This window comes from Sapajus apella, unplaced genomic scaffold (genome assembly GCF_009761245.1).
Source record: "Sapajus apella isolate SASKATOON/1434 unplaced genomic scaffold, GSC_monkey_1.0 scaffold24, whole genome shotgun sequence".
NCBI classification, from domain to species: domain Eukaryota; kingdom Metazoa; phylum Chordata; class Mammalia; order Primates; family Cebidae; genus Sapajus; species Sapajus apella.
In genome coordinates this window covers 5685681-5700139 of record NW_022436964.1, presented here as the reverse complement: position 1 = coordinate 5700139, position 14459 = coordinate 5685681, and the positions used below count along the sequence as shown (strand labels likewise).

Sequence of the window (14459 nt, the reverse complement as noted above, 5' to 3'; positions counted from 1 at the left end):
GCTCCTAGTCCACTGTCCATCAGTACTGTAGAGTTAGCCTATTGACATTCACATGTCAGGTGTCGCGTACATAGCCAAGGGATTTTCATGGAATGCCTTTTTTGTCATTCCATTTTTCTAAGATATTTTACCCAAACCAAGTTTTTTTCTTTAGTAGTGATGGTGTTCATTTTTATTTTATTTATTTTTTTATTGGAGTGTGGTGTAAAGGAGAGGAAATAGAATGGGTAGTGAGTTGCAGATAGGAAAATATGTGTGCAACTTTGAAATTTTTTAAATGGATATCTTCAAATGGAAAGTATAATAGAATTGTCAAAAATTGTTAATGTGTTTGACAAAGTGTGGTTGCCAGTATGACCTTTTTGTTACATTTTGACACGAACAATTGTCCTTTTATTGGGGCTGTTAATGCTATTTTGGAATATCATGGGCATCTAAAGGCAGTAGTTTAGCAGTGTCCATAAAGCATCAAATGCCGTTATAATATCTAGTAAACCTAAACAGCAGTATTTCAGAATCCCTGCCTGTTTAAATGGACTATCTGTGAATGTACTTGCTCAGGGATGCATGACCCACATCACCTATAAATTTGATTGGAAGCTACAGTACTGGCGTAGCCTGATGGATAGCAGATTAGAGCCCTGATTAACCATGTGATTCAAAGACTGGGAATATATTGTCTAAGCAAGATTCATCAGATGCAATCAGAATTTCAAGTGGTCAGATGAAATTCAAATGTGTATTGTGGCTTTTCCTCCCCTATTGCTTTTCCTCTTAGGTTGCCTTTTTTTTCTTCTTTCCCCAAAGCTGAAAAATACTTCTTTGATGAATCTGCTCCTTACCCTAAAGCTGTCTGTCTGTTATTCATCAGAAAGCAGGTCGCAGTTCAGTGAGCAGAAGAAAAGATTTTAATAGAAGCTGTGCCAAGGGCTGTAATGCATCATTTTAGGGCCCTAATTACATTACAATGACAAATATCAATGGTGACAACAGCAATAACCTACATCCTTTAATGGCAGTGCTGGAAAGGAGTTTGGGCCCCACGCCATTATATTAGACTCAGTTTCAAAACATAGGCCATTAGAAGTGTGTGTCCACAGTGTTACTGGCTGATTGCTGAAGCCCAGTGGAAAGGCCTGTAAATAAATGATGCCTCCCTAAAGCTGGGTCCTATGGGACAAAAGAGGCAAAATTAGATGACCATGGAAGCAGCCGTGTTTCCGAGGCAACTTTAGCTTTCAAAGTGAAGAATGACCTGCTTAATTTTATGAAATCACACACACATCCAACCCCCACCCCCGCTGCCAATTAGCCTGACCATGAAAATCCATTGGCATGACAACTTAAAGAAATTAAGAAGTCTATTAAACAAAAGGAGACCTTTAACGAAAGTTTGGGAGGTTTCTACTCTCCGTTTTCTGTTGTGTGTTTGTTAACATACATGATTGAGTAAAAAAGGCTCTTCTTTTTACATTTATTTGTAAGAATATGTAGAATTTTTTTTTAAATAGTTGCTCAGTCTTAATACAGCCTAGGTCCAAAATTTTGTTATTTTCACCAGATGAATAAGTTTCCTCAGAGTAGTTTTTATTGCCTAGATTATGTAGGCAAACTAAAGAACTCAGTTTTCTTATGTGCCCACACATTTTTCAGCCCTCCTAGCAAGGGACTATTTTATTTATGTAAACAACATAATGAGGAAAATATGCCTGGCAGATGGTTCTAAGCATTAGAATCATCAGTTTGGTCTGCCCCAAAGTGTCTCATTATCTTTTATTCTCTCCCCCTCCACCTCTCCCTGCAAAAAGCTTAACAACCAAATGCCTTTGAGACGCAGTACTTTCAGTCTGGTGAATGCTACACTATTTTCTTAGCTCACCCTGGAATTTCACCCCATAACCACTGTGGTATGTTCGTCCAGGTGGAGAGTGGTTTGGTGATTCCCATTGCAGCTCTTCATGGTGGCTTAAGCATTCTTAAAGGATGGCTAAATGCTCCATGGGGCCAGTGCAGTAAATTAAATCAGGTCAGCACAGTTGGGTCCTTATTCACTGCTGCTTATTGGTGCTAGGTTTTTGTCCATCCTGTTAGGAATGCAGGCTGGAATGGAAAGCTTAGGTTTGAAACATCATGGTGAATTTGTGTTTTCCTTTGGCTGGCAAAGTTTTTAAGGTGCTGGCATTTAAAAGATTGCATAGCTACAAAGTTAGAAGGGTTGCTGATGAAAGAAGGAAGCCTGGATTGCACAAGTAGAGTGTCACTGTCATTCTGGTAATGACTTGGCAAGAAAAAGCATTTTGGGCCTCTCATAAAATGAGGAACTGACCCCTGGATGGAATTTAAGAATGTCTTAGGTATAGTCATTTCTTTACATTTTCTGCCTTTCAATATTTCTTAGCTCTTTTTCCTTCATTCCATCATTAAACTATAAACTATTTTGTATGTATGTGTATTAAAAAAACGGTGTGTTTATATATCACAAGTATACAGGGCACCATCTGAAATACAAATTAAGATAAACTAGTAAATCTGTGGGTAACTTTTTAGACAAAACATATAGTGGTGATGTATTTTTTTAACTTTCTGTAGCATCTTATTGGTTTAAAATGTCTGTACTTCCAAAAATTATTGGAGAATAGACTGTTCTCTGATACTGTTGGGACTTTTGCATATCTACAGTAACAAAGTTAAAAATGTTCCCAAGGATAGTCTCCATATACATACAGATTGCTTTCTGCTAAGTGTAATAAGATTTTAGCATATCTCAACTTCCGTGCACCAAAAACTCTGATAGGAGACATTTGGAAATTTTTATGGTTGAAGAAAACACCCCATTCTCCAAGAATTTATAAGAATCTGAATTAACGACCTTTTTTGGTACCCTTCCTTGGGTACTGCCATTTCAGAAGTTCAGGGTCTTGGGTTTAAAATCACAGCACCAGTGTTTTAAAAGCAAAGGCCACAAATACAAAAATCCAATGAGTTACTAACTAAAGGAGTTGAGATGTAGGAAAGGATGTATCTTTACTTATCTAAATTCTAAACACTTAGAACTGACTGCAGGTTTTATGAAAAACATTAGTATGAGCAAGGTTCCTGGTGAAGGCTTTTGAAAACTGATTTCCAGTCATAGAAATTAAATTCCATTTTATATTGCCCTGATCCTTGAAGGTTAACTTTTTAAGATGAATGCTGTTTAATAAATTGTGCTGTTAATGTGGCACTGTTGTCACTGCTGCTTTTTAATGGGCTTGCTGATGAGATAGTTTTCCTCTTCCTTAGGAAATAAGCCAGCTAAATTATAAAGTATGTTTTAATATCATCCTGTTAATATTTCGGGACTCTATAACCAGCTGACTGTTTTCTTTATTGCTTTCCTTTCCCTTCTTTTTTGCAGGCAGAGATTGTCAAGAGGCTGAATGCTATCTGTGCACAAGTCATTCCTTTCCTGTCCCAAGAGGTAAGATGGTTGATTTTAGGCACTGGGCTAAAAGTTGCCATTTTAGTGGTTTTGCAAAAAAGGGATTGTAGAACTGACTCTCTGGTCTTGCCAGTCTCTTGGTGTTTGTATTTTATTTACATTTCTAAGAAACAGTGTTCTTATTCCAACTTTTACACCTTAATAACTTTCTGTGGAATATAATTTAAATGTATTTATGTAATGGAATATTTTCTAGTTGGGCTAAGCAGAATTCAGTCGTTAAAATATTTTGCTATCTTTGTAGTGTTGCTCGGAATTATGCTTGTTTGTCATAATGGTACCTAATAGGGTAGACTGAAAAACTGCCAGGAAAACAGGCGCTTACTCTGTACTGTTGTGATTGGGTGTTAAGGATTGGCAGAGGACATCTCAAATGCAAAGACTTCACATATTAACAAACTAATGAAGCTTTTGGCTAGTTACTTTTAAAAATTTACTTCTTGTTACCCGATTAAGTCTTTATATTATTATTCATTTGGGAAAAGATCTGCAAGATGAACTCAATGAACTCCTTTTTCTAAGTGCCACTTTTCTCAAAATTAGGTTTTTGTGATGGTAGGCTTAGCACATTGCTAAAGTCTGGCATGCGGCTCGCTAATTCTCTTGCTCACCGCCAGGGGAAGAGCATGCTGTCAGCAAATGGGCACAGGTTGGAATAAAGCGTTGCATTTCCAGTGCTTGTTGGCTTCCTTTGTGGCTTTTCTTCTCTCCCTGCTTGCTTTTGGTAGTCACAAAGTTTAAGTGAGAATACTGGAAAAAGATAACTTTTTGCTTCTGGATTACCGAATGCCTTCATTTGCTCAGGTAAGATCCAGTTTAAGAAGGAAGGAGCTAATGAAATATCTGCATGTCTTGTAGCTGCAATACTTTGTGCTGTGGGCTGAGAAGGCACAGAGGCACTTTTCTTCTACCCAGTTGCTCTATAAGTGTGTTGTGTCACTGCTTTTCAGGAGAGAGGTTTATTCGCCTGCCTGCCAGCGGGCATGTGCTTATGTTATGTGGCCAGTATTTGAACATGCATGTGTTTTACAGATATGCAGATTGCTATAGATGATTTTTTCTTTGGTCTGAACTGGGTTAGACTTGAGTAACTATGGGTACCCTTCATAAGTATATACTGGGGAGGGGGCACTCATAGTCACAAATCTTAAAACTGAATTCACATGCTTTTCTGGGTCTCCATAAACAAAGGATATGTTGTCTTTGATCCTCCTTTAGCTGTGAGTACAAAACCTACCACTAGTCATATCCGCATTTGCCTGTTTTTACTTAGGATTTGCTTATGACTAGATTAGATGGCTTGGTGAATGAGGGTCAAGGGGTGTATTTGCATTTCTTTTGGAAACCTGACTGCCCCCTGCCTGATCCAGATTAGTGTGTACTTTTTACTTTAAGCAGCTCTGCTTTATGGAGATGGAGAATGGGAAGAATGTGTGACCCACAGAGCTGTAACCAGGCTGGGGTGTCATATTCTAAGGTGACAGGAAAAAGTTTGAATTGTCCCTGGGGTGGTATTAGACTTTGGGCCTCTGTAGGCACAGACCCCTGTATGTGATCACTGGTAAAGCTTTGGTCTCATCACATTTCTGTGAATTGTGTTCAGAAGCCGAAGGTTGTTTTGGGGATGTCAATGAAGCTGATTTGCCAATGAGTTGTTTTCCCACATGAATTATGTTGTTTGTGTGAGCAGGCCCAGCGGGAACAGAATGTTTAATAGTAGTGGTGCTGAGCAAGACTAGACTGAAATTAGTTGTCTAAGGAAGTTGTACCTGTAGATGAAAGCCATGGGGAGATACTGGCAACTCATTTGCTCTAGTCTGGGAGGACAGTTGTCATACTTAACAGTTGTCATGCCACTTAACTATTTATTTCCCAAATACTTTAATATTTCTTGGTTGAAATCCTTGATTCATGTATAATGATTTATGCCAACCTTGTCCAACCCCAGGACCCTCAGGCCACATGTGGCCCAGGACAGCTTTGAATGTGGCCCAACACAAATTTGTAAATTTTGCTAAAACATAATGAGATTTTTTTTTTTTTTGCTTTTTTTTTTTTTTAAGCTCATTAGTTATGTATTTTATGTGTAGCCCAAGACAATTCTTCTTCTTCCACTGTGGCCCAGGGAAGCCAGTAGATTGGACACCCTTGATCTATGCCATGGAAATGTTAATTCTGTGTATACATTTTCTTTTGCTTACTTTAGATTTAATTTGCTCTTCTTTTTCTAGTTTCCTAAGGTGTGTGTATATCTTCTACTGTGTGAGACACAAACATGTTTGTTTCCTTCAAATCAGGGCATCTCTGATGTTTTTTATCTGAGCATTGTCCACCTTCTTTCTTTCCTCTTCTGGGCATTCTGTGAGCATCGGACTCTTTACTTCTGCCCTGAAGCCAGATGGACCATAATCTGGAGGGAGGGGAGGAGCAGGTTATTAGAGGAAGATGAATTCTATTTCCTGTCTCTTCAGAGGCATGGAAAATCACTCTTGCATGGCTGTGAGCGTCACTCTGTGCCAGGACTGAAGGCTCTTAATCTGATCTTTTAACACCGGCTCTCTGTGTGACAGTTTCACTGCCAAAACGGCAGCTGCTGCATTAGAATTTATTTTAAAATGTTTTTATTTAAAAATTAAATGATCATATTTAGAAAAAAGAAGAACAATTCCTGAAGAGTAGTGTATAAGCTAACAGAACAGTGGCTGGGAGTGATTGTGAGCATGTGAAGTCAGGCTTTTTGGAGTTTGACAGGAACAAGGGGTATATTTACATACTGTTAGACGAGTCTCTCTTTAGTTTAGCCCTCATGTGTTGATTAATGCATCTGCTTAATGTTGCTTGCGTGTAGTTTACCACATTTTTTTAAACTTAAAAAAATTATATAATACTGAATGATAACTATTAAATAAATTTAGTTTTAACTTCAAGACTTTTTTTTAGAAATGAGTTGTATAATTGTAGTTCAGAAGTACCTGAAGTTTGTATATAGAAATCACAGAAAAATATTTTGCTATTAGAGTTTACTAAAACGTTAAAAAATATTATAGCCGTATATACTTTAATGATGTGCTGGTCCACTCACGTACAACTACTTTCAGTGTTACAGGGATTTGACAAAGATATTGCCAACTCTTGTCATTAAAAGTGAGTATCCATCACTTGGAGTTAATAGAATTTCACAGGATTCTCAATATCAGAATTTAGAAAAACCTTGTGAACTTTCATCTGTCCCAAGCTATTCTTTTCTCTCACTTTTTAGCTTTTAGGAGTAAGACTCAAATTTCTTCTCCAAAAAGCAATCTCAAGGTGGTAAATGGGAAGCTCTTTTCTTTCCCTATTTGGGTCTCATTTGCAGGGGAAGAACTATAAATATCAACTCTGAGTTGGCAGTTCCATAAACAAGAGATGCCAAGACGATGACAGTTGGATCTGGGTCCTGGCCTCCCTATTACAAATCGTGTGGTTTACTCTAACCGCGCTAAGCTGGGTGACCTTTAGCAAGTGATTTGCCTCTCTAAGCCTCAGTTTCCTCATCTGTATGATGAAGTTAATCATAGCACGAAGCACATCCGATGTCTGTGAACATTACTTGGAATTATATCTGGGTAGCTTAGCACATAGTAAGTGCCTACTGCCACTAACCGTTAGTATTAGCCACGGTAGTGGCAGTGGAGCTCTATTTACCCTTGGGAGGACCTGGAACCAGCTTTCCCTCCCTTTGCTAATCATTGCATTTGGGAAGCATGTGAGTTGATAATCTTTCTCTCTAATTTCCTTATAGAAGAAAAAGCGAAAATTAAAAGTGAACCCAGGGCCCTGAGCTAGCTAAAAATCTGTGTTTTTGTTTGTTTCCATTGGCAATTTTGGGATATAGTTTGTAGACCCTTAGACCTTAGTGGGTCCTCAGTAAAACTGAAGATTGCCAATAAATATTGTATTGCCTTCAGTGTCCCAGTAACAGCTCTTCCTCCACCCCCCAATTCCAGGAACGAATCTCCGTACAGGAGAGTCTAAGGTGGACTGAAAATTATGCATCACTGTTACACCCAGGCAGTAAGGGGCGCAGCATTTCTGTTAATTTAGAATTGGACTAGCTCTCCCTCCTCACTCGCTTTGTGTTGCAAAGCTGATCTCTTTAAGCCTTAGTATTCCTATAGAATAAGGAGAATAAGTTCATCTTTGCAAATGTGTATTATGTGATCAAAATGTAACAGACTTGGCATAGGGAATGCCATTTCCCACCCACTCTTTTCCTGTTCTACTTCCAGGAAATAGATTCTATTTCAGCTTATTTTGGGTCCTAAGACATTTGGAAAGGAATGACTTAGTGAAAACTGGGAAGAGTTCAAGGTAATATTTCAAAACGAGCTGGCTGGCAGTCTTTCTGTGGAGTTAGCTAGGCCTTGCAGCTCCAGTGGCTGCTTCTAACAGTGGACATTTAGCTTCACACAGATTGGTCAGGAAGGGAATATTTTTATTTTTTTTTAGTAAACCAGTAGTTGTTTTTCTTAACCTATTAGATTAAGCAGGAAATACTGTTTACTTAGTTGAGGACCTGTTGGAGGACAGTTGTGTTTTTTGTACTCTTGTTTCCCTGTAAGGATCACTTTTAAGATAGACAGGGTATGTTTCACAGTAAATCTACAAGGTGTTCTTAAGCTCTTTGAGAACCTCAAACTTGTGAAAGGCAGTAGGTCAGTAGGTGAAAAGTTTATTACATTATAGTTGAAAATCATTCCCCCAGGGTATGGTTGTTTTTTTCAGAATTGTTGCTTTAGTAACAAGGAGCACATTCATTGGAAGAGCCATGTTAGGCAAGAGGCAGTGTGATAAAAGCCAGAGATCAGCCAGACCCGGGACCAAATTTTGGCTCAGCCACTTGCTTTCTTTAGTGTTGAGCAAAGTACTTAGCTTTTCTGGGCTGCGGTTTGCTTATCAGTATAATGGGATACCTGTACTGTAGGATTGTTATATGAGCGTTTGTGATAGTGTAAAAGGACCTCGCTGAATGTTTGGCTGCTTTAACAAAGATCAAAGAAACAGTGGTTTGTTCAAGAAAAAAAGCTTGTTTCTCACGTAATAGGAATAGTTGGCAGCGAAGCCATCTGTAGCTCATTTGGTGATTCCACGATATTGTGAATTTGGGTTCCTTTTATATTGGTGTTCATCATCCTAACACTGTCGTGTCTTGCCCCAGTGGCAGCCGGCAGGAAAGAGAAAGGAATGGGCAAATTATTTCCTTTTAAGGGCATGATGGGGAAAATGCTCACATATTTGTGTCTTTGCAATGGCTAGCACTTAGTTAACCTGCCGGCGGATAGTGTAAGGGAGATAAAGAAATGTAGCCTTAAGTGAGTGGCTTCAGTAACAAGGAGCACATTCATTGGAAGAGCCATGTTAGAGAAGGAATACTGGGGGACAACTGTCACTTGCTTCCAGACAATACTATGCACAAAATAAAAATTATGGGTATTATTATTGTTACTGCTAATGGTTTATCTTTACATAACAAACTCTAGCTCTATGTAATTAGCATATCTCATGTTTTCAGTTATATAAGGTATAAAATAATGCATAGTTCTTGTTAATAGTAGTCTCTTCCTTACCATTCAAATGTTTGAGAAGAATCACTCATCAGATATTTATCATTTATACATTCACAGGGGTTGGAAAAGAACCTATATGAACAATATGGCCTCTGTGGGCCATCTATATTTGTGTTTCTTATGACCAGTGGCTTCCCAATTTTCATTTATTTAAACTCATGGTCATTGTTACCTTTAGATAAATGGTATTCATTTTTAACCTTGTTGTTAACAGACTAGTTTCTAGTCATTGGGTGCAAAGGAGGATGGATATTTCCCCCCTTCTCCACTCCTGTAATTCCATGACTGTTTGTTGTTGTTCTTTGAGTTAAAACAGAAGCCAAGCTGCTTAGAGGCTGATGGAAGGGGTCTTGTAGGCTAGTCCTCACGGTGATGATGAGAAGCACACCTGGGGGTCAGGGCTTACCTGTGCATGGAGCCGATTTTCCCTTGCATCAGTTATTTTAAGAAAATACTGGTTTAACAAATGAAATAAGACAAATTCTTCTTTTTATATTATTTAACAATATTTCTCTGATCATTAGAATATAAAAGGGAAATTAGGAGTGAAAAATGGAAACCTTCTGTTTTTATTCTTATGTTTACCTAGGGAAAAAGGAACATACTAGCCTGAATGCTTTCTGGTACAAATTTAATTTTAACTTAAAACTTGGTTTGTATTGCTCTGTTAGCTTTTCTAACATGTAGTAACAAGTAGTAGTTGGACACTCTCCATTGCATTTAAATGGTAGAAAATAATATTCAGTTACATAATAGTGATAATATGAGTTTATTTGAATTACGGTTCCAGTAGCTAGAAAAGCTAGTCATATCAAACAAGACATAAACTCCTCTTTTGGACATGCCATAAATTTGGTCAATGTAATTTGATGAAAAACAAACCCCTTCCAATACGTTATGATATATGGGTATATCTCAGATGCTGTTTACTTGGGCACCTGGGTTAATATGGTACTGAATTACTTGGAACCAGATTTTCCATGTATAGAATAATTGTGAAATGGAAGTTGAAAAATGTGATCAGTCACTTTCATATTGTGCCTTAGGGAGGAAATGAAGAAAATACAGTGGTTATATGCACTGGTGGCAGTGTTATCACCTTACAGTCATACCAGATTAACTCGTCTTATTGCTTGTTAACTTTGTAAGGAATCAACGGCTTGTGATAACAGGTTTGATATAGGAGAGCATGGTTAAAATCACAGAAATCCCCTGGTAAGCATGCAGTGACACCCCTAAGACCATCTTCACAGAGTACTCATGTAAGTGCCAGCAGCCTGCACAGGCCATGTTTGCTTCCTAGTCGGGGCCATTTTGTTGGTCTTGGTAATATGCTATGACAGTGCCATATATCGGAATGTTCTAAAATATGTGTTTTATTTTATGGACCAAATAGCTGGAAGCCCCAATCCATGTCAATAGAAGGAATCCATGTCAATAGAATATTCTTCTCTTGATGTGGATTGGGGCTTCCGGGTATTTGGTCCAGTTTTCTGATTTTTATATTAGGTTGTGGGCATTGGTAACTTTTCATTAAAAAAATTATATATATATAGTTTTTCATAATAATGAACCATCAGCATAATTCTGTCCCATGTTTCATGGTTGACTGATTGGCCTACTATATATGACCATGTATTTTGGTGACAATTGGATGTTTGGTAAGATTCATCTGGTGGCATCATGTCCTGTTTGACTTCTGGAAGTGAAAGATGATTCTCAGGAGGTAGAACTTTTTTTCCTGTGATTTAAATGTGGGCCTTCATCCAAAGGCAGCAATGCCAACCTTTATCTGTACGTCTTAAAAAATTAATGAGTGTTTGAGAACTGACTGATTTCTTTGACTTTTAGTTAGGTAGTGATTAGATTATTATTACTGGAGCTAAGTTTGAAGGCACTTTGAGTAGAATTGCATTGTCCAATACAGTAGTGGCTGTGCAAAGTTAAATCAAATTAACAGTTCAGTTTCTTAGTTACTCTAGCAACATTTCAAGTGCTCAGTATCCACCCATATGTGGCTAGTGGCTGTCATATTATTAGCACAGATACAGAACATTTCCAGCATTGCTCAAAGTTTGTTGGACAGCACTGAATTTGTAGAGCTTACCTATCCATGAAGAATGCCCTGTCTCCATGTGAGTGAGAGTGGAGAAGACAAGGCCAGATAGTCAGTAGTGTACACCTAAGAACTTTAATCCCACGTTCCACAGCAAAAATTGTTTGAGAAGTCAGGTTTACATATTTACCCTCTATAAGCTTTGGTGCTGAGACAACCTGTAGTTTACCAGGTATTTGCCAAATTAAACTCGTGTTTGTGTATGTGTGTATATTTCTTGTGTGACTGTGTTAGGCTGTTCTTGCATTGCTATAAAGAAATAACCTGAGAGTGGGTACTTTATAAAGAAAAGGGTTTATTGTGGCTCATGGGTCTGTAGTCTGCACAAGCATGGCACCAGCATTGCTTGGCTTCTGGGGAGGACTCGGGAAGCTTTTTGTACTCATGGTGGAAGGCAAAGTGGGAGCAGGCATATCACATGGTGAAAGCAGGAGAGAGAGAGGAGAGATTGAGCGGGGAGGTGTCATACATTTTTTAAGGACCAGATCTTTTGAGAACTCACTCTCTATTGCGAAGACAACACCAGGCTATGAGAGATCCATCTCCATGACCCAAACACCTCCCACCAGAACCCACCTACAGCATTGAGAATTACAATTCCGTGTGAGATTTGAGCTGGGACAAATATGCAAAGATTGACATTTCTTTGAATACTGTATAGGAAAGGCTGAGTTGGGGAGATTGGATTAAATTTAAAGTTGATTTGTACTAATAAATGTAATAGAATTGATGAAAAGGCGTAGCAGGATTTTTTACCCTGACTTAGCAGACATGGAGTGATACCTTCACTTGAATTTGATCTGCTTGGCCATACCTGGAGTATTGTGTTCTAGACACATTGTGCGGTACAAGGAGACTGGCCAGAAGGATGGATGAGTGGGCTAGAGCCCATGACACAGGGAAATTGTTGAGTGACCTGAGGATTGTTAACCTGGAAGAGATAAAATTGAGAACATGCATTATGCCATTTTTAAATATGTCAGTCAATGGAGGAGAATTTAGAGAGAAAACTGGGTCCAGTGGGAAAGAATTTATGGCAGGGTAGATTTCAACTTAGTATTAGGGCTCATTATCCCAGAATGGAAAAAGCTTGTCCATGAGGTAGTGAGTTCCTTTTCACAGGAGGTGATCAAGGAGAGATTAGTTACGGTGTGACAGAGGAGATACATTCATTGGATAGAGTAGTGGCCTTTGGCCTGTGGTTGGTACTGTAGTTCCACCATCCCAATCTCCTCAGCCCAGAGAGCGTTTAGAAATGCATGCTTTTGGAGATGTTAGAAATGCATGCTTTTGGATATGCGGAGAATCTTTTGTTCGTTGGTTGGTTGTTAATAGTGCCTGGGGTACTTCTGGCACCTGGGTTTCATGATCTCTAAAGGCCTTTTCCAATTCTGAATTTCTGAGTGGCTTCTTAAGTACATGTGGCTAATGGCTCCTGTTAGCCAAAGGGCATTTGATCCAAGTTTGGGCCTAAGTATCTTTCACCCTAGAATATTGCAGCCCTCTAACGGTTCATCCTTCAATCTGCTTTACCTCTCTGCCATCCACTTTCTTTACTGTTTCCAGATCCATCTTACTCAAATGCAGAACTGATAGCAGGCAGCTGCTTAAAATTTTTTTAAATAATGTCTCATTTCCTACCAGGATAAAGTCCAACTTTTTTGCATGTCATGCAAAGCCCTTCACTGTTTGGCCTCCTTCTGTCTTGCCAGAATTCATTTCCCATTAATACTTGGTTCTTTGAACCATTCCCAGGCTACACTCGTGTCTTCATCCGTTTGCCTTTGTTTTTCTTTGTGTGCACACCCTTTCCACTTTAAAGTGTTTTTGCTTATGTGTCATGTCATACCAAGAAGGCCCCATAAAATTGTACTAGGCATGTCTGCAGCTGTATTCCCTAACTGTTCTCCTCTTTTGGCTACATGGACATTCTTGCTCCTTTTCTATAGAGGCAAGCTCCTTTTCATTTAAGGCTCCTATACAGTTCTCTTCCCTCTGCCTGAAATTCTTTTATTCTCATTCTTCATCTATAGAATTCCTGGAAATCCTTCAGGTCTCAGTTGTCAGGTCAACTTCCTTAGGGAATCTTCCCCTAGTCCCAAGATTACATTAGGATATTTCCCTGTTAAATGATTGCATACCATTCTGTAATTTTCTTATGGAAATTATCCTCCAGTTGTAATTATGGAGCCTTTTGAGTATTAATTCACTGACTGTTTTCCTTGGTAGAGTTTAAATTCTGTGAGATCAAGGACTGTGGTTCTTGTTCGTTACTCTAACCTCAGTATCTTTCTACCACAGTGCCTGGTGCACAGTAGGTGCTTAATAAATATTTGAATGAATGAATGAAAAAAAAAGAACAAACAAAGGCTACCCTGATGCCCCTAGAAGTGTACTGGCCATTTCCTCCTAAAACTTATCTCAGTATTTTATGTCCTGTATTTCTTTGTTAGAAGATGTGCTCTGCATCTGAGTTCTGTGAGAAGCAGGGCCATTGGTCTTACTTTTGTATCTCCACATGTTGGAGACTTTAATTAATGTTGTTCATTATGAGAATCCTAGTTCATTTTATACCTATCTCTACCCTTATACGCCTTCACTACCCCTATCAATAGGGGGAGTATATTTAAATTTTTTTTTTTAAATTTTAATTTATAAATTTTGAAGCATATTTGAAAAGTAGAGGGAGAATGTAGTGAACCTACAAGTACCCATACAAAACATCAACAGTAATCAACGTTTTGTCTTTTTGTTTGGTTTATTCCTTAGGGTGAGTTTTTTTTTTGTTTTTGTTTTTTAAATTCTAAGGTGTCTTGTTTTTTATTAGAAGTACTGCATCTGTTGCTATGCTCCAAAACATTGGCATGGCAGGTATGCTCATCATAATACCTTCTAAGAAATATACATTAAACACTTACTATACACATATTGCTGGTTTGTTAAGGTCCATTTTTTTTTTAGCAGGCTTTGTTAGACTTACGAGCTTGTATTATTTTAGTCTCTTATGGAAAAAAATATTTTAATACTTTTTCTGAACAAATGCCAAAAATAATTTTGTGATAATGGAAGTAAGGCAAGTGATTTAATGTACAGAATTTCATTTTACTGGCCCTTTCCCCCTGCAACCATGTTTGTATTACTTAAGTCACTGTATTTTTTAAAAATTATTTTTTACTGAGGTATAATTTACACATCATAAAATTCACTCATTTTAAGTGTGTGGCTCAGTACTTTTCAGTAACTTTACAGAGTCGTA

The 14459-nt window shown here is 38.2% G+C and overlaps 1 protein-coding gene across 9 annotated transcripts in view; it reads left to right on the top strand.

Moving 5' to 3' along the window:
- TLE4 (TLE family member 4, transcriptional corepressor) overlaps nt 1-14459 on the top strand; it is a 148410-nt gene that overhangs the window by 33622 nt on the left and 100329 nt on the right. For all 9 annotated transcript variants that reach the window (XM_032290868.1, XM_032290867.1, XM_032290864.1 and 6 more), the window contains exon 5: nt 3398-3460. In XM_032290868.1, the coding sequence (XP_032146759.1) occupies nt 3398-3460 (63 nt within the window). The remainder of the gene's footprint in view (nt 1-3397; nt 3461-14459) is intronic.